Below are 21,219 nucleotides of genomic sequence, written 5' to 3' on the forward strand. Positions count from 1 at the left end.
AATGTCCTAACATCAGAAGAGAGCCCTGTTGCCAGGACAAATTAAATGCACAATTTGTTTCAACAAAATGTAAATCTACTTGGTCAAATTCCCTCTGTATTCTTGGCTGACTTCACTTTGTGTCAGTAAAATGTAAGCATTTTACATTTGTCTCTTCTGTCTGCTTTTTTTGGGGGAAAATATTGAATTTTTTAAAATAATACATTAGATTCTCAGGGTAACAGAAAATGCATAATTCTTATCAATTCCCATGTTAATGTAATAGTAATACAAAGATAATAGATTCTGTGTAATTCATAGATACAATTCTAATATTGTCTGTTTTATAAAGAGTCTTGTCTTCTTTCCTTTTGATTTGCTGACAGTTTTTTAACCAATCTAAATATATTTCCATTAAAATAAACAGTGATCAACTTACATAATTTAAAATTCATAATTGATCAAAACTTCAGTGTATGTCTCACTTTAGAGTAATCCATATATTGCATTTACAATAAAGATTGGAAACTTATATGAGCTTTAAACCAGCTTTTAAAAAAATTATTATTTATTTAGGAAGCAGAAAGAAGCAAAGAGAAACAGAGACAGAAAGAGAGAGAGAAAGAGAGAGAGAGCTCTCATCAGCTGCTAGTTCACTACCCAAATGCCAGCAGCATGAAAGAGGGAGGGGGAAATCTCCATCCAGGTGTAGGTCATGACCTACATGGGAAACTCAATTACTTACACATCATGGGTGCCTCCCAAGGTCTGCATTAGAAGGAAGCTGGAATCAGAAGTCCGAACAAGGAATTGAGACCAGGTATTCTGAGGTGGAAGCAAGCACTTTTTTTTTTTTTTTTTTTTCTGACAGGTAGAGTTATAGACAGTGAGAGAGACAGAAAGGTCTTCCTGTTGGTTCACTCCCCAAATGGCTGCTAAAGCCAGCGCTATGCCGATCCAAAGCCAGGAGCCAGGAGCTTCCTCCTGGTCTGCCAAGCGGGTACAGGGGCCATCCTCCACTGTCTTCCTGGGCCACAGCAGAGAGCTGGAGTGGAAGAGGAGCAGCCGGGACTAGAACTGGTGTCCATATGGGATGCCGGCGCTGCAGGTGGAGGATTAACCAAGTGAGCCACGGTGCCGGCCCCAGAAGTAACCACTTTTTAACTTGAGCTTTTTTAGTTTAATAATGGAATTGTGTATACTTTAATATACTTATCATATTAAAATTGAATGTCATCACTGTTTTCCCCTTTTTGGCATGAAAATATATATACTGAGCCTCTGGAGGCTCTCTCAGAAACTAGTCCCTTCTTTGTTTTCCATACCTCCTCAGATATTTCTGAAAGAATCCTTGGTTTTGATGACAGCAAGACCTTTCAAGTCCTTCCTTATCTTTCTGGTCTCAAGAAATACACAGCTGTACTCAAGGATCCCTCGTCAGTCTTAGAAACAGGGAATAGGTGAAGCTGTGATGTTGATGTTAGATCACACATCAGACTGTCCCCCATGACTCTCCCAGAGGTAGAAACAGTGACACCAGAGACCCAACATAGGTTGCTTGAATCATTAAAGCATGTTGAACATTGCAAAAGGAATGTATGTCCACAAATGACATAACGATGTCCAATATTTTTTAAAAATGATAATGTTTAAGAGGGTAAAAGTAGTTTAGAAAATTTACATATTACGATAAGAGTTCTTCTTAGCATATGAAACAAATAATATGCAAGTATTACAGTTTTTCAGAATAGAAGAGCAGGAAATCAGTTAAAAATAGTGTTTGCAGATAAACAATTCTGCATTCTTCTTTCATGTATTCAAGCCAGAATAATACAATTTGTCCACTTTCTGTGGACAATAGAATTTGTTAATGGGTAGGTTTGGGAAAAGGTCAGAGTGTTTTCTGATACATTTTAATTAACTTGTTAACTAATTAAAGACAAAATCAGGAAATGAGGGAGCCAAGGTCTCAATAATCTAAAATTTTGTGTCTATATATTCACCTACCACAACAAAGACAAAAAAAAAAAAAGTTCTGTTTTACCATCTTCTGATGGTTAAAATCTAAGCTTCCATCATGTCAGTTACCTACCTAGATCTCCAATGGAAAAGTGAAATGTCAAAGATTTACATGTATACTTGCATCTGAATAATATGCACAGTAATAAACAACTTCAAAATGAAGTTCTGGCAAGGTATCTTGATGATTCATTTCTTCCATAAAATAAAACTTCTTAAAAATTGTTTCTCTTTTTCAGATTGTGGCTTTGTGGATGTCTGAAAAGTATTGCCCTTTATTTTAACTTCATATAGAAACTTCAGGGACAGACCAGTTGTTGTCAGTTCACCTAGCAGCCATTCATACAAAATAGATGTTTGTGATAGACCCTCCCCAGAGAGCTTGTTAAGGTGTTGCATCAGAGTCATTCATAGAGCTGTTGTTTCTGCCAGTTACATCAACTACAAATCTGGTAAATTCATTCACAGATACACTCTCTGCTGAGCATCAGATCATAATCAATCTTCATTTCATTATTACTATTCTTCTATTTTTAATTATTGAGACGTTTGTCAATGGGCAAGAGTATTGCCACAATTTAAAATCATTTTTTAAAGAAATATAATAGTTCAGAAAGATGCTAGATTTGACATATTTGAGCAGCTCATCAATACATCAATGTTGGAGGACAGAAACCTAAAATTAACTATTACTATGAATTAACAACAATTTATGAATAAATAAACATGAAAGAAAATAAGCCTAATAAACTTTTACCATCAGATGAGGAAGAACGTGAATTGATTTTTCACTTATTTTGCTTTTGGCTCAATGTGCTATGTGGAAAGAACTTGCCAGTTTCTTATACTAACATGCAGAGAAAATAGATTATAATATTTTGCATAGTCACACAACATTTGTATTATTTTACTGATCTGGTTACAGAATAGAGGAAATAGAAATAAGAATAGAAAATGAGTTTTCCTTTAAAGTCCAATGTAGTTTAGAACAAGATAAGTCTCAGACATATAAAATTGAATTTATAAAGGAAATTAATACCCTACTAGCTCTATTTACTATGTATTAAGGGCAGTTGTGCAAAACAGAATTCTGTCTTTCCCATATTTCATGGCACATGCTTTACCTTCCTGGTTTATTTCTAATTTTTTTGTATTTTGATGTTACCTCCAATAAGAGTTTTCCACATTATAAAATTTAGGCTGCCTCATTATAAGCATTAATGGTAAATATAATGCACAGGATTCATTGGCGTTATATGCTAACATTTATGATTTAATAAGTTATATCACTCTCGCATGACATTGTAGAGTGCCAATAGAAAACTACTTTTTGTACCAGACTAAATACGAGAATCCACAGGCTAATGTCAGATTTCAGAATCAGAAAGCAACCAGCTTGGGCTCAACCACTTTATTAGGAAACTTGTTGAGATGCACTATTTTAGGACAGTTGGAACCATCATCTTCCCAGCCCTCCAAGTATGCACTTCTTGGGAATTATGTAAGATAGAAAGATATGAAAAGTCACTGTTGGAGGGAATTAGAATTTGTAGAACAGCTTCTGTACTCCCCTTACAGGTGTGGAATAGCATTCAATATATCTTCTCTCTTCCCACAAAAGTAAAGTTGTCAGAACCATTACTTTGTTCACTAAACCATGACTACTGCTCATTCTTTGTGTGAAATGTTTTAAGCTACTGCACCATCAGAATAGCTGGTACTCTAGACTTAAAACTTTTGATAGGAGAGGAAAGAGGCAAGAGAGATGATGAGGAGCAAATGCAAGGGGTTAAAGCTTCCATGCCCACTGTGTAGCGTGTTGAGGGCATGTGTTTTCCACAATAACCACTGGTGTTAGCTGGAAATTAAGTTATCTAGGGCCAACATTGTGATGCAACAGATTAAGCAATGCCAACATCCCATAAGAGCACTAGTTGGAGCCCTGGCTGCTCTGGTTCCAATTCAGCTCCCTGCTAATGCATCTGGGAAAACAGCAAAAGATGGCCCAAGTGCTTGGGCCCCTGCCACCCACATGGGAGATCCAGGTGGAATTCTGGGCTCCTGGCTTTGGCCTGGCCCAGTCCCACAATTGCAACCATTTGGGAGTGAACCAGTAGATGAAGATTCTCTCTCTCTCTCTCTCTCGCCCCCCCCCCTCCCTCTCTCTCTCCCTCTCTCTCTCTAATTCTGTCTTTCAGGTAAATAAAATAAATCTTTAAAAGAAAAAAACAAGAACTTAAATTATCTTACTAATACTCCTAAGAATACAGAAAATCCCCAACCCCGTGAGGTAACAGAGTACCCTTCCTATGATAGAGTACCTGGATTCAGGTCCCTGTGCTACTTTTGATCCAGCTTCCTGCTATTGCACACACTGAAGGAAGCATGTGGTGATTCAAGTCCTTGGGTCAATCTGGCCCAACACTGGCTCTTGTGTCATTTGGGGAGTGAACTTGTGGATGGGAGATTCTCTCTCTCTCTCTTTCTCTTTCCCCCCATCTCTTTACCTTTCCCTATACCCTCCCTCTCTCTCCCTCTTTCTTTCTCCTCAAATAAACAAAATAAAATTTAATTTAATTAACATAAAAAAATACAGAGGTGGTTAAGCTGACTCTCCCAAGCCATGCAACTACAAAGGGTTTCTCTAGGGGTGTTTATAGAACAAACAAATATCTATCCATTAAGAAACCAACATTTGGATATCAACTATAGGGAAACAGCTACAAGTAAAAAAGGGAGGAATAATATGTCTCATGGTGGATTTTTTAATGATGGAAAAGCAGTTTCAACAAATAAACATCAGTGTAGTAACTATGGGCAATTGTATATGAAAACTCCATTTGGGTTTTTCTTCCTTCCTATTCCACCTCAGAGGATGAAGTGTTTGAAAAGGATTCAGATTGTGAGAGAGTTTCTGCATCCACATCACAAGCACAGGTTCCAAGCCACTGGACCCTGAGTACTTAATTTAATTTCAAAAATTAATTTCTCAGGGCCATTGTGTGGCGTGGCAGGTAAACCCATTGCTTATGACACCAGCATCCCCATACAGATGCCTACTCATGTCCCGACTGCCCACTTCCAATCCAGTTCCCTGCTGATGCACCTGGGAAAGTAGTGAAACATGGGCCAAGTGCTTGAGCCCATACACCCACATAGGAGACCTGGAAGAAGCTCCTGGCTTCTCTTTGGCCTGGCCCCACTGTGCCTGTTGTGGCCATTTGGGGAATGAACCAATGGATGAAAGATCTGTCTTTCCCAACTGTAACTCTGCCTTTCAAATAAACACAAATCAATCTTTAAACAAAACAAAACAAAGCAAAAAACTACGTGTTTAAAAAAAAGACAAATCCTAAAATAGGCAGGGCTACATATTAACAACCAGTAACTTTTTTTTAAAGATTTATTTATTTATTTGAAAGTCAGAGTTACAAAGAGAGAGGAGAAGCAGAGAGAGAGAGAGAGAGAGAGAGAAGGCTTCTATACGATGGTTCACTCCCCAGTTGGCCGCAGTGGCCGGAGCTGCACAGATCTGAAGCCAGGAGCCAGGAGCCTTTTCCAGGTCTCCCACATGGGTACAGGGGCCCAAGGACTTGGGTCATCTTTCACTGCCTTCACAGGCCATAGCAGAGAGCTGGATCAGAAGTAGAGCAGCCAGGTCTCAAACTGGCACCCACATGGGATGCCAGCACTTCAGGCCAGAGCGTTAATCCGCTGTGCCACAGCGCCAGCCCCACAACCAGTAACTTTTACTGTTTTTCTTATGTGAAATGCCTATTAAAATTTCTTTATTTTAGCTATTGGAAAGGCACAGAGACAAAACAAACACACATGTATACACACACACACACACACACACACACAGGGAGACGAGCGAGCGAGAGAGAGTAATATCCTGTCTGCTGATTTACTCACACAAATTTCGACAACAGGCAAGAACAGGCTGAAAACAGGAGCCTGGAACTCAGTTTGGATCTCGCTGTTGGCTTGCGGGGTCCAAGCACTTGAGCCATCACTTGCTGCCTTAGCAGGAATCTGAAATGGAAAGTAGAGGTGGGATTCAAAGCCCGGCACCAGGAACTAGGATGCAGTGTTCCCATCAGGTGGAATTAATTCCTGAACTGAATGCCTGCCCTTCATTTTTTTGAAGGAAAATTCTGCTTTATTTGTAATTTTTATGGAAACAGTTGCTGCTTCTCTGCATTTTGAATGTATCAATCTATTGTTTTATAGTTATGGTTGCTGCTGTTGAGAAATCAGCTGTCAATCTAATTGACCTTCCTTTGAAATTAACCTGTTATTACTCCATGATGATTTAAATATGTTGTCTTTCTCTTTAATGTATTAATTCTACTTTGTTTAGGAGTATTTGTTTTTATTTAGCTTCTTAGGATTCACTGAGCATCCTAAATTAAGTATTGGCACTTTCATGTTATCTGAAATAGCAGTTACGTCTACACACATTTCTTTTTGCCATCTCTTCTATTTTGAAATTTTGGAACTATCATTGTGCATCTGAGAAGTCTTCTCTCTGTCCTCTCATATTTTCATCTCCTTGCTCTCTTTGCTACTTCCTGGATAATTTCTTTGCATTAATATTTCCTTTAGAAGTTCTTTCTTTAAATGTGTAATACACTATTTTATTCATCAATCAGGGTCTTTACTTAATTTTATATGTTAATTTTTAGAACTATTGTTTAACTTTTTTGCCAATAGTATTTGGTCTTTGTTTATGTTTCTGATCCCTCTTTTTTCTTCCGTGAAAGACTGAAAAATACTTATTTTTCCTGATTTTTACAGTATCTAAATGCTTTAGTTCATAATGTTTTCTTTGGTTTCATAGCTATTGATATGGCCAGTTGTATCTTACTGATCCTCTGTGTAACCCATCTTCTTTCCTTTGTTGCTGGCTAGAAAACAGACTCAAAATCATGGCTTATCCAATACAGTATCTCTTGGCAAGCAATTTACTACTCCTAGTTTTACTTTTTTCTTTTCAATATGGTCCCTGGTTTGTGATTTTCTTAGTTAAATATTTTCATTACTTTTGGACATATAATATATATTGTTATTCTCTAGCTTAATAAATTTGGAAACAAGAATTGGTGTGGAAGAGGAAGAAAGAAAGAAAACATGAGCACTATAACCCCATTTTACATGTGAGAAAATGAGGACAGTGTAGTATTAATAGCCAGTCAGCAACAGAATTGAAATTGGAACATCAGTCTTTGAGTTATGAAATGATTAAAATTTAAGAATCCAAAGCATGAGGCTGTGTTGCTATGTTGTATTTGCCAGATTTCCATCAACACTGGGGATCAACCACCAGTCAGAAATAATCAAATTTCTTGTGCTGTTTTGTCTACTTTATTTTGAGTAATATTAAAGTTCCAGAAATATATCAGCCCATGCAAATCCAGTGAATGTAAGTAAATGAAAAAGCATCCGCTCCCACCTCTTTGCCATATGCTCAGAAAAATCTTAGACAAGTTCAACTTGATGTTTTGTGCACACCCATCTAGAAACATTGCAGCTTTTACTGGGTGGGGTTTTGTGAAAATTTCCAGGTACACAAGTTTAGTGAGAGATATGTAGTTGAACATAGCATAAAAGATCCATGTTACTGCAAAAAAAGTGATTCTTGTTTTTTAATATTAAATAAAATGTTTAAGTGATACCTAAAATATTATAAGTACTTGGGGCTCACCTTGTGGTGCAGGTTAAGACACCAATTGCAGTGCTGGCATCCCATATCAGAGTGCCTATTCATGTCCTGGCTTGTCCACTTCCAATCCCACTTCCTGTCAAAGAGCCTGGGAAGAAGGCAGTAGAAGATGGCCCACATGCTGGGGCTTTTGCCACCCATGTGGGAGACTAGGATGGAGCTCCTGGCTCCAAGAAGATTGGAAGCTCGGATTATCATTAGCAGTTTTTAGTAACCACTTTTTTTTTAACTAAGGTATATATACATTCGGTGTTTTTTTATCAGATATAATGTTCTTGTACACATAATAGACTGTATAACAATGTGAACATTACTAGCAGTTCTTTTATGTACAGTGGGAAGCCAAAGTGTTTATATGACTTTTCTTATTGAAATAGTCACTTTACTGTAGTGGTGTGGAACCAAACCTGAAATGCCTGAGTTATGCCTGTGCTGTGTAACAAACCAAACAACAAGAAATAGCAAATAATCCTGCTGTATATATAGGTTTCACTAGGGGGAACTAGCTTCTGCCCTAGGTGAATTTTAACTGGAGTAGCTTGAATCAGGATGCAGGATCCAAAATATCTTCACTCAAAAATTCTGAACTCAGCTGGGATGGCCACAATAACTCAGGATTGATTGTGCTTCTTTCCTTCACTTTAAAATTTCCTTTCTTCCGAGTGAACTTTTTTCTAGAAGTTACAGAAATCATTTTTTAAAGATTTATTTGAAAGGCAGAATTACAGGGGGAGGGGTGGGGAGAGAGAGAGATCTCTTCCATCCTCTGGTTCATTCCCCAAATGGCCTCAGCACCCAAGGCTGGACAGCTAGCCCAGGCCAAAGCCACAAGCCAGGAGCTTCAGCCAGTTCGCCCACTTGGGTTCATGAGCCCAAGGATTTGGACCATCTTCTGCTGCTTTCACAGCCATTAACAGGGAGCTGAATCAGAAGTGGAGCATCTGAAACATGAACCAGCTCCCATATGGGATGCTGGCACTGCAAGTGGTAGCTTTACCCACTGTGCCAAGTGCCAGCCCTGGACATTCTTTACATGACAGCTGACTTCCAAGAGCATGACAAAGGAATTTAAAAAGTCTTTTAAGATCCAGACTAAGAGTCATTCAGCCTCACTTCAACACAGTCTAAAGTTAAAGTAAGTCACAGGATTAGCTCAAGTTTGAGGGCACAGAAAAAGAGCCTTCATGTCTTGATGGAAGGAAGGGCATATATGTACAGGGATTGAAGAACTTTTAATGGCTATCTTTGCAAAAAATCTGCCACACATAGATATTTGTAATTCAATCACTATTCAAAAAAAAAAAAAAACTATAGTAAATCCAAAGATTGTCAGTTATCAGTAAGGTCCACTTTAATTCAAATATGATTTTCAAGGAATTCTTCCTCTGTATCTCTCTCTCTCTCTCTCTCTCTCTCTCACACACACACTCTCTCTCTCTCTCTCTCTCTCACACACACACACACACACAATCTCTAAGATAAAATAATATAGAAATGCAATAAAAATAAATATATACTTAAATCTTAACTTTAAAAATAAGGGAAAAATCACATATAAGATACTTTCTCTCATGGCCAGTATTGTAGCACAGAGAGTTAAGCCATCGTCTGAAGAGCTAGCATCCCATACAGGCACTGGTTCAAGTCCTGGCTGTTCTACTTCTGATTCAGCTCCCTGCTAATGCACCTAAGAAAGCAGTGGAGGATGGCCCAAGTGCTTTGGCCCCTGTACCCATGTGGGAGACTTGGAAGAAGCTCTTGGCTCCTGCCTTTGGTCTTGCCCAGTTCTGGCTTTTGCGGCCATTCAGGAAGTGAGCCACTGGATGGAAGATCTCTCTCTGTCTCTCCCCCTCTCTCTCTGTAACTGCATTCCAAATAAATAAATATTTTTTAAAAAGAGTTTTCTCTCTATGAATGAATTATACGTGATCTTTATGTTAGATTTTTCAGTATTTTCTGATTTTCCACAATAATATTACCTCTGTATCAGAAGAAAATAATTAATTCCCATTCCTAAAAGCTAATTTTTTACTAGTGATATGGTATTTCGTATTATAGATGCAAAAAGGTGATATACTGGACATTTAGGTTGTTTATAGTTTTCCCATTAAATCAAGCAAACATAAATGGAAATAAATGTAAGTTTGTTTTCTTAGAAATTGATTTTCCAGAACATAATATTTCCAATAGACTGATCATGAGAGTATAAGACTGTCTAATCACATCCTCAGCAACACTGGTATTTCTGCATTTTTTACATTATTACAACGTACTATTAATTCAAATACTCTATGAATAGTGAATTTGAATTATATATAAAATTATGACCATTTGTGTATTTTATTGTATGACTCGCTTACATCATTGCCAGTTTTTCTGTTGGTAACTAAAATTTCTTTTCATTGATCTTTAAAGGTCTTCGTATCATAAGCATATTAACTTTTTATCTACAATTAATTGTATTTTTCTAGTTTCTCATTTACCTTTATGATGCTTTTCTTATCCAAGAAGTTATATATTTTCTACTTTTAAATATTATCACTCTGTTCATTTGTATTTACTCCTGTAGCATACATCCCTAGGTACTCTTCTATTGTATTAATATCTAAATTGTCTTCTTGAAGATTTGAGAGTGTTTGAATATTTAACTTTTCTATTCACTTTGGTTTTAGTTCACTCACAAAGCAATGAGAAGGTTTAAGAGAAGAGCCAGCCACACACACACACAGTAAAGAAAAGGTGTACTACATAAGGACATATACATACAACACAAACTCATTAGTTTTTCTATCAATTCTTATACTAATGAATGATGTGTTTCTAGTTTTATAAATATTTTTAAATATATGTGATATTAGTGTGAGACTGCAACCTGTTTTTCCTCTCTTAAAAAAAAAGAATGACATTTGATTCCTCTGGGTTTTGTGGGTATGTGTGTGGGGGTAGATTATTCCAAATAAATTTTCATTTCTTTATTTCAAAGTCCTAAAATGAAGCTACTTTTATTTTTACATAGACTTATAATAAGTATGTAAGTTAATTTGGGAATAACTGACATCTTTAAAATATTCTGGTGAGGAAAATTTTATGTCTCTACACATGAGAATTTCTCTTGTTTTTTTCAGTAAAGTTTTAGAATTTACTTAATGTGACTTTTGATATTTCTTTTAAGATTGTGTCTTGACTGCATTTTATTGACTACATTTTATTGCTATTTTTAATGAAATAATGTTCTTTCTTTAAATCTGATAAGTAATGATTATTATACTGTTAAGATTGAAATGTGTATCTTTCACCTACCTGTCCTTTTATTCAGTGTATTTTGTTCTGTAACTCTTTTAAGAGAATTTTCTTGGATATTCTTGACCTATACCATATTGCCAACAACAACATTTTTATCACATTCACTGCAAAATTAAATTGATTTTTTAATTTATGTTCATCCACATTAGGCAGAGTCCCAGAAGTCTTATAATATGTTTATTTATTAAATAAATATTTACAGAGTGCCTGGTCCTTTCATGACTGTTACAATGTACCAGAGTTAGATCACTTTTCTTTCTTTAAATTGATTTATTTATTCAAAATTTGGTATGCCAAAAGAGAAGGCATGACAGAGAAGGAGAGAGAGAGAAGACAGAGAATAAGATCTTCCATTCACTGATTCACTCTCCACATGTCCTAAGAGCCAAGGCTTGGCTAGTTGAAAGCCAGGAGCTGAGAACTTCATCTGGGTCTCCCATGTGGGTGGCAGGGACTCAAATACTTGGGCCATCATTGACTGCCTTCCTAGGCAAGGAAGCTGAGTCAAAGAGAAGCAGTTGAGACTCAAACCAGTACTCTGCTATAGGATGCCAACATTGTACACTGAGGTTTAACCTGCTGAGCCTGAGCTACGAAATTAGCCCTAGATATACCAGATATATTATTTGAAAGTTGAGGGGGAGAGGGGAGGGGAACCTTCCATCTGCAAGTTCACTCCCTAAATGGCTACAATGACAGGCTGAAGCCAGGGGCCAGGAACTTCATCCAGGTCTCCTATGTGAATGGCAGGAGCCCAAGCACTCAAACCATCTTCTGCTGCTTTTCCAATCACATTAACAGGGTCCTGGATTGGAAACCATGAAGCTAGGAATGCAAACTGCACTCCAATATGGGATGCCAGCAATACAGACAGGGACATAAGCCGCTACCCCACAAAGCCAACTGACAAACCGGAGGACTTCACTACATGTTTGATGAATGGAGGAATGTGTGGTGCAGCGTGTGGTCAGAGTTCATTTAGTACAAATGCATATAGTTCCACACACCAAGCTTCATCAGCTTCCAACCAAAGAACTGTGATGTCTGATAACAAAAATATTATGAGCAGCATAGCTGAAATGAAGGAACCATTATGCCAGGGAATGATCTGTGCAGTGAAAAGCAGCAGGAAGCATGGGATTTTGCCAAGAAATCTTATTCTTAGAGTATTTATATGTGGGATATTCATGCCTCTTATCACTGAGGAGATTCTAAGGAACAAGTTCATAGCCACATCACTTTCATATGATTGGTATTAGATTAATTATTTGAAGGGAAGTTAGAGTAGTTATGTGAATTACACAATTCAAATTGGACAGTAGTAGGGTTTATCAATATAGAAAAAAAGGTCAGCCGCCGCCTCGGCTCACTAGGCTAATCCTCCGCCGTGCGGTGCCCGCACACCGGGTTCTAGTCCCGGTCGGGATGCCGGATTCTGTCCCGGTTGCCCCTCTTCCAGGCCAGCTCTTTGCTGTGGCCAGGGAGTGCAGTCGAGGATGGCCCAAGTGCTTGGGCCCTGCACCCCATGGGAGACCAGGAGAAGCACCTGGCTCCTGCCATCGGATCAGCACGGTGTGCTGGCTGCAGCGTACCGGCTGTGGCGGCCATTGGAGGGTGAACCAATGGCAAAAGGAAGACATTTCTCTCTCTCTCTCTCTTTCTCACTGTCCACTCTGCCTGTCAAAAAAAAAAAAAAAAGTCATAAAGTTACTTTTAGATTTGTATGAAGGGAATTTTAAAAGTGTGTGTGGAAAAATGAAGTTAAAAATAAGTTTACTTTGGTACAAAATTTTTGTTTAAATCCATGCAGAGTTTCTTCATAATACACATTTTTCACAAACGTTTTGAATACCCTCTCGTATATATGAATGGTGCACCCATTATTTAAGATCTTAATCCCAAAATGTAGTCTAGAGATTTAAGAATACCTACAGCAATTCAATGTCTTCAGCATAACTAGTTTTCAATATGTATTCCAAGTTTTTAATGTCTAGAGTTATAAGTTTGTATATAAAGTGGGAAGAGGAAAAAGAATGGATTTTCTAGTCTAGATCAGTATTATTTAAAGTAGCTCTCAATATGTGGAATGGTAGGAGATGGCTTAAATGAACAAGACTCCATAGATTTCATTAAAACTACTGATCTGGATGAATTTTATAAATAGTGATTTTTTTTCTCTGAATAATAATTCTTGAATTTGTGCTAGTTACTATACCTCATTCTATCCAATCTGTAAGTCAGATTAAGGTAGTGGTCTTTTTTTTGAAGAGAACTTTGGATGGTTGGTAATGGTAAACTGTTGGGAGCAACCCGGACTGGACTGAGTTACTGGAATTAAGACTTATTCTATGCATCTGCTCTCCCACAATATGGCGCTGGGAGAGGAGGCAACAGCTTCTACCCAGCTGCCTCTCACTAACTTGACAAGCTGCAGGACCTGCTCCTGATTGGAGGAGAGCAGCGTACTTGGCGTGTGGGCAGCCGAGTTAGGATTGGCGGAGGAGGACTATAAAGGAGGAGAGAGACGGCATGCACCAGGAACATCTAAGGGGAACACCTGTGCAGCCCCCGAAAGAGCCGGCCGGCGGTGTGCCGCTCCCCCGCGGAAGTGGGGAATGTGGCAGGGGGAACCGCCCTTCCACGGAGGTGGAAGGACCAGCAGCCAACCCGGGAAGGACCAGCAGCAAATCCGGGGAGGGCCGAGCAGACAGAAGAACAGCGCAGGGTCCTGTGTCGTTCCTCCACGAAGACGGGGAGCGACAGTAAACCAGGGGAAAATACTATTTTCTAAAAACAATAAATTTAACCATAAAATTGTAGAATTTTGTGTAAATATACTCTGAGTAACTTAAGAGTTTGGAGTCCAATTGTTCTTTTAATTTATTTTATTTAAAAATTTCTAAAAATGTTCTAAATAGAAAGATCGGGAGATTCCTCCTTGGCTACTACTGGAAGATAGATTTTTTTTTGTAATTGCCAAAGTACTCCTTGCATACCTAAAAATAATGAGATGAAAAAATCAAGCTAATTGTGTGATTTCATCCTATAACATTGAACAAATATATCCTAGGTATTTGGAAGGATAGATTTTGACACATCTCTGACATGTAAATTGTCTCTTGAGCATAGAAAGAAATCTTTTTGGTATTTTCATTAATTATAGATCATTAACACAGGGTACTTCACTCTGCTGTTATTAATTTAACTTTCAAAAATGATGATGGGGAAATTCTACACTGATGCTTACTGCATAATAAAAGGAACAGGAAAGCAACATATCAGTCGGTTACAGGATTTTCAATTAGGTATGGTATTATTGTACATATACAGGATCTGGGGATAAAAAAGAAATAAATGAAGTATTTTCTAAAATAATATTGCCCACCAAAGGAAGACCAGACAGTCAAAAAGTGTGTAAATAATAACTAAATTTCACCAAGAAATGAAGCATGTTGTTGCATAGGCATCAGGATTAAAAAAGAAAGAAGAAGGAAAAAAAGAGAACATATCTAAAATGTGCCAGCCCTCTTTCATAGAATCAAAATGTCATATGAAATCAGATATCATTTATGAACAGTGGCTCTGGAGCAATATTTGTATTTTGAATCAATACTTTCATTGTGACAAATTATAAATAAAATATGAATGCCTTGCTTCATACAGTAGTAGAGAAACGCATACACAATGCGTGCTTAATATTCTTTCGCTTTATACATTAAATACAGGCCTGATTGAAAAAAACAAAAGAAGCACCACTTTAAAAGTCTATTGTTTCATTTAATCTCGGGCAATGAGAATGAGAGGTAAACACCTGCAAAATGAGACAAAGTTCCAATAATCCAATGAAATTTTAAAACAAAGCCAGAGATTTCCTCAGCTGATGATGTCTCATGAGATGACCTGCCTGTTAAATAGTCTCCATGGCTGCAGAACTGACTTTTAGAAATACTGAACTTTGAGATGAAAGGCACATTGTGGGTTACAGGGCCAATAATGAAAGTATTTTGAGCCAATATTAATGGTTTCTGTTTCTAATGCACCATCCTGAAGGTTCTGATTTTCATCTTTGTCTCTATCACTCAATAAATCTTGATATGTAGTCTTCAATACTGACCATTCTGACTGAAAAATATTTTAAACATAATTAGGGCAGTATCATAATTTAACAGTATTTCAGAAGAAATATTTTGTCATGCTGTATGTAATACCTATATATAATAATATATAAAGGGTGCTAGCAATGACCATATACATTAAACATTTATTTTATATATTTTGAATATACAAATGCTTATATAAAATACTTTGCATGCCAGGCTCCCTTTGACACATGTTATATATGTTAATTCTAATAGGGACTATTAAAATCCCATTTAATGGATGTTTGTGTGTGCATGTGCGTGTGTGTGTATGTCTCCTTTTGGTAGCCATTTAAGGGAAATTCCTAAAGGCATGCTAAACAGAAATTTTTTTAAAAAATATTTATTTATTTATTTGAAAGTCAGAGTTACACAAAGAGAGGAGAGGCAGAGAGAGAGAAGTCTTCCATCCGATGGCTCACTCCCCAGATGGCCGCAACGGCCGGAGCTGCGCCAATCTGAAGCCAGGAGCCAGGAGCTTCTTCCAGGTCTCCCACATGGGTGCAGGGGCCCAAGGACTCAGGCCGTCTTCCACTGCCTTCCCAGGCCACAGCAGAGAGCTGGATTGGAAGAGGAGCAGCCGGGACTAGAACTGGCGCCCATATGGGGTGCCGGCACTTCAGGCCACGGCGTTAACCCACTGCACCACAACGCCGGCCCCTGCTAAACAGAACTTTATAGAGAGGGACTAGTTGTTGTTTAGGCAGCATTTTCTAGTCTACAGCTAGAAAATCTTTTTTCAGTTCCTAGAAAGAATTATACAATTATAGAGCCGGCACCGTGGCTCACTAGGCTAATCCTCTGCCTTGCGGCACCAGCACACCGGGTTCTAGTCCCGGTTGGGGCGCCGGATTCTGTACCGGTTGCCCCTCTTCCAGGCCAGCTCTCTGCTGTGGCCAGGGAGTGCAGTGGAGGATGGCCCAAATGCTTGGGCTCTGCACCCCATGGGAGACCAGGAGAAGTACCTGGCTCCTGCCATCAGATCAGCGCGGTGTGCTGGCTGCAACGCGCCGGCCCCGGTGGCCATTGGAGGGTGAACCAAGGGCAAAGGAAGACCTTTCTCTGTCTCTCTCTCTCACTGTCCACTCTGCCTGTCAAAAATAAATAAATAAATAAATAAAAGAATTATACAATTATAGACCCTGAATTGTCTTTATACACACTTTCCATCTGGACATTCTTCATGTACTCCAATGATTCAAATGCCCATCTTTAAAAATTCATTCCTCCATCCCCTGACCTTTCTAACAAATCTTCCCCTTCTCTTTACGGCATGAACCAATCTTTTTCCCATTTTGGTTTCTGTGATACTATTTCATGAACCACTTATTGGCAATTAAGTATTTCCTGTTTTATGAAATCTACTTCTGCCTCATTTTTAAGTCTCATATTCTGAATTCTGATCTCTTTGACAGAATTGAAAACTATTACTGTAACCCATTGAATATTGAAAAATACTTTGCACAAGGCCACGGCATAAGAAATAAGCATTTGTTGATATGATTTTCATTAAATAAGTTTGGAGGGTGGGTATTTGAGACAGCACTTAAAATGCTGCTTGGGACTCCTGTATCCCATATTAGAATGCACGATTCCAATGTCACCTTCCTGCTAATGTGCTCCTGATGGTCGCTGAATTACTTGTTATGTGAGAGACCCAGACTGACTTTGGGCTCCTGGCTTTGGCCTGGTGCAGCTCTGCACGTTGTGGGCATTTGAGGAGTGAGTGAGATGATAGATCTGTCTCTCTCTCTCTCTCTCTCTCTCTCGCTCATATCCCCCTGTCTTTCAGATAAAATTAAAATAAAAAAGAATGGTTTTAAAGACAAATAACTTTGGTTAAACCTTTCATTTAACAAATGTTGAATTCATGCCATAGGGAGATTGAATGAATTATATATGGTTACACTAATATTTTAAAAAATGATCAAAGATTACATTTCTTGATCTGAACCATGCCTGCCTTTCTGCTATGCTATGCCTGCATCTGGAAAATAGCTGTCATCTGGCTGAAGAGCCCATGAGAGTATTTTAGGCATGGAAAGCCAAGACACTCTGGCAAAAAAAAAAAAAAAAAAAAAAAAACCCTAAATGAAAGATCTCTGCGAGTGAGATCCCAGTGGAAAGAACTGGCCATCAAAGAAGGAGGTACCTTTCTCTGAAGGGAGGAGTGAACTTCCACTTTGAGTTCCACTTTGAGTATGACCTTGTCTAAATAAGATCGATGTCCACGAACTCAAAAGGCTTCCATAGCCTTGGCAACTCATGACAAGAGCCTAGGGAGATTACTGACGGCATAAACAAGAGTGTCAATTTGTTAAGTCAACAACAGGAGTCACTGTGCACTTACTACCCATTTAGGATCTCTGTCCTTAATGTGTTGTTCAATTTGAATTAATGCTATAACTAGTACTGAAACAGTATTTTACACTTTATGTTCTGTGTGGGTGCAAACTGTTGAAATCTTTACTTAATATATACTAAATTTATCTTCTGTATATAAAGATAATTGAAAATGAATCTTGATGTGAATGGAATGGGAAAGGGAGCAGGAGATGGGAGGGTTGCGAGTGGGAGGGAAGTTATGGGGGGGAACATTGTAATCCATAAGCTGTACCTTGGAAATTTATATTTACTAAATATAAGTTTAAAAAAAGAAATAAAAAAAGAAAATAGCTGTCAATAACCTATTCTTTTCTTCATTATAAATCCAAATAAAATATTACAAATTAATAAACCTTAGATGATAACAATAATGTTTAGCTTAGCATAGAATTTTGATGAAACCTAGAAATGCCAATTCCATATCACTAATTCATGGAACTAAGCTAGATATTCTTGCCTATTCTATTTCTAGGGATGTTTTAATAGCCATTCCATGAAGGTAGACCACTAACGGTCACACAGCATTCTCTACCATTGTGATAAAATGCCTACATGGAGAAGCCATATCTGCATCATTTACCAATGTATGGGGATCAATGCCTATTAGAAAAATGTTCAATAAATATTTATCACATGCAAAATGGGGGCAGGCTTTGAGACAGCATTTCATATGCAGCTTGTGATGCCCATATTCCATATCAGAGTACCTTGGTTCAAGTCCAGGCTCCACTCTAAATTCCAGCCTCCTGCTATTGTCACACTGAGAGGCTGTTAATGGCTGACGTGCTTGTGTCCCTGCCACCCATGTGATAGACCTGGCCTGAGTCCAGGACTTCTGGATTCAGCTTGAACCAACCCCAGCTGTTGCAAGCACTTGGGAAGTGTAATGGTGGATAGGAGATTCTCTCTCTCTCTCTCTCTCTCTTTCTCTCTCTCTCTCTCTCATTCTCTGTATGTGTGTGTGTGTGTGTGTGCCTTTTACATAAAAAAAAACTTATCAAGTGCAAAATTAATGAACAAAGAACATTTTTATTTAGAGTTTGTCACATATTTTGCTAAAGAAATTTATATTAATTTATAAATATTTTGAAGAAAATTCTTGCAGTAAGAAAGCCCTAACCTAAGAGGATAGTCCTGATATTGCTAATAATTATTTTAGCTATAAATAGGATTTTAAATAGGTGCTTTCCTAGGCATATTAGTAGGGAACTGAATCAAAAATGGAGTAGCTGGGACTCAACATCAGTGCTCATATGAGATGCTAGCACTGTAGGCAGCAGCTTAACTCGATGTGCCACAACACTTAGCCCCAGCAGTTTCACCTTGAACAATGAGGTCATATCCAAAAAATCACTGCCTAGACCAGTGTTATAAAGCTTTCCCTCTTTGTTTTGTTCTGTCAGTTTTAGATTTCATATCTTATATCCTGATCCATTTTGAGTTGATTTTCAAAATCTGATGTGAGATAGTCTAATTTCATTCTATATGTGGCTGACAGGGACTCAGGCACTTGGGCCATCATCAACTGTTTTCCCAGGCATATTAACAGGAAGCTGGAGCCAAAGTGGAGGGGCCAGGAACAGAACCGGCACTCTGACATTGGATTCCCATGTTGCAAGCAGCTGTTTAGCCCGCTGCAACAAAATACCATTCAAACTTATAGCTAAATTAACTGAAATATGTATGTCAAAACCACACTTAGTAATAATCATTCCTAAAAACTCAGCAAAAAGGAAATTCATTGTAATGAATCAAGTCAACTTAAAGGTGTTGTCAGCTGGTAAATCTATTACTTCTTTTATTAGATTATTAACTAAACTCCATAAGTTTCAGGACATTGAATTTTAAATTGCCTTGAAGTACATGAAAAGCAGAAGATATTTGGAAAAAAAATGTGTCAGTAACAAGTTTTTGAATATAAAATTTCTTTTATGTCATAGCAGGTTTTTGCATGTAAATTTTTCATCTATTTTAGATGATATTATTTCTTCCTGTTCTATTTTATACCCTACAGCCTGTGTGATCCTCAGCCCAAATGACCCTCAGGCAAGCAATATAGTACAGCAAAATAATTTGTGAAGTAAAACTAATTTTAGTGAATTCTTTAAGGAAATCACTGCTTCTTAATATTTCAAATTAACCTGTTCATATCAGTCATTATTAAAAACAAATCCAATTAAATTATATAACGCTGAAAAGTAATTTCTTCCTTGAATGTAGGGATATTATCATTTCTACCTTTATAGGAAAAATTGTGTTTTAGCAATTAATACTAAACTACAGAAATCATCACTTTAAGGCCATGTAATTCAAATGCACATATATTTGTTGTACTTAAACACTAGCCCTTCATCATATATCCATAATGTGTACATTTTACCAAAATTACCTAATAACACGACCAAATTGCACCCCATAAACAAGACATGGATAGCAATTGGTATAAAAAGTATCTGAAGAAATCATACAATTTATACCATCTTATTTTTCAAATGCTCAATTTTTCTTCCCTTTGTGGGATTTTTTTTTTAATATGACAGGCAAAGAGACAGAGTTTCCATCTTTGGCTCACTCCCCAAATGCCCACATAAGCTGGGATTGGGCCAGACAGAAGCGAGGAGCTGAAAACTCAGTCCAGGACTCCCATGTGAGTGGCAGGGGCCCAACTACTTCAGCCATCACCTATTGCTTCCTATTGTCTGCATTAGCAGGAAGTGGAAACTGGAGATGGAAATGGCCAGCAAATCTGTGTTCTCTGAAATAGGTCTGATGCTCACCCCTATTTATTTATTTATTTATTGATTGATTTTTGACAGGCAGAGTGGACAGTGAGAGAGAGAAACAGAGAGAAAGGTCTTCCTTTGCCCTTGGTTCACCCTCCAATGGCCGCCGCGGCCAGCGCGCTGCAGCCGGTGCACCGCGCTGATCTGATGGCAGGAGCCAGGTACTTCTCCTGGTCTCCCATGGGGTGCAGGGCCCAAGGACTTGGGCCATCCTCCACTGCACTCCCTGGCCACAGCAGAGGGCTGGCCTGGAAGAGGGGCAACCGGGACAGAATCCAGAACCCTGACCGGGACTAGAACCCAGTGTGCCAGCGCTGCAAGTTGGAGGATTAGCCTAGTGAGCCGCGGCGCCGGCCTATATATTTATTTAGTCATGGAAATTAGGTATAATAAGTTCATGAATAAAAGGAAAAGATTGTAGCAATAAAGGATAAATGATGAGGGGAATAAATATATTTTCAACTCACTAAAGGCAAGCTTACTTTTTTTAAGTGTTTTAAAAAGGAGCAGTACGGGCCGGTACCGTGGCTCACTTGGTTAATCCTCTGCCTGCGGCGCTGGCATCCCATATGGGTGCTGGGATCTAGTCCCGGTTGCCCCTCTTCCAGTCCAGCTCTCTGCTATGGCCTAGGAGGGCAGTGGAGGATGGCCCAAGTGCTTGGGTCCCTGCACCCGCATGGGAGACCAGGAAGAAGCACCTGGCTCCTGGCTTTGGATTGGCGTAGCACTGGCCATAGCGGCCATTTAGGGGGTGAACCAATGGAAGGAAGACCTGTCTCTCTGTCTCTCTCTCTCACTGTCTATAACTCTACCTGTCAAATAAAAACAACAACAACAAAAAAAGGAGCAATGAACAGATTAGTGGGTACCAGGGATTAGAAAAGGG

The 21,219-nt window shown here is 38.4% G+C and overlaps 1 protein-coding gene across 26 annotated transcripts in view; it reads right to left on the bottom strand.

The window, feature by feature from the left end:
• The window catches only part of LOC127483154 (translation initiation factor IF-2), a 335,580-nt gene that overhangs the window by 208,897 nt on the left and 105,464 nt on the right, over positions 1 to 21,219 (bottom strand). For 25 of the 26 annotated variants that reach the window (XR_011378297.1, XR_011378293.1, XR_011378295.1 and 22 more), the window contains exon 2: positions 5,914 to 6,033. The exons of the other annotated variant lie outside the window; for it this stretch is intronic. Coding sequence is in view for 3 of the 25 variants with exons in the window: in XM_051819498.2 (XP_051675458.2) it covers positions 5,914 to 6,033 (120 nt within the window). In the remaining 22 variants the exon portion in view is untranslated. The remainder of the gene's footprint in view (positions 1 to 5,913; positions 6,034 to 21,219) is intronic. 26 annotated transcript variants of the gene reach the window in all.

This window comes from Oryctolagus cuniculus, chromosome 8, assembly GCF_964237555.1.
Source record: "Oryctolagus cuniculus chromosome 8, mOryCun1.1, whole genome shotgun sequence".
Classification (NCBI taxonomy): Eukaryota; Metazoa; Chordata; class Mammalia; order Lagomorpha; family Leporidae; genus Oryctolagus; species Oryctolagus cuniculus.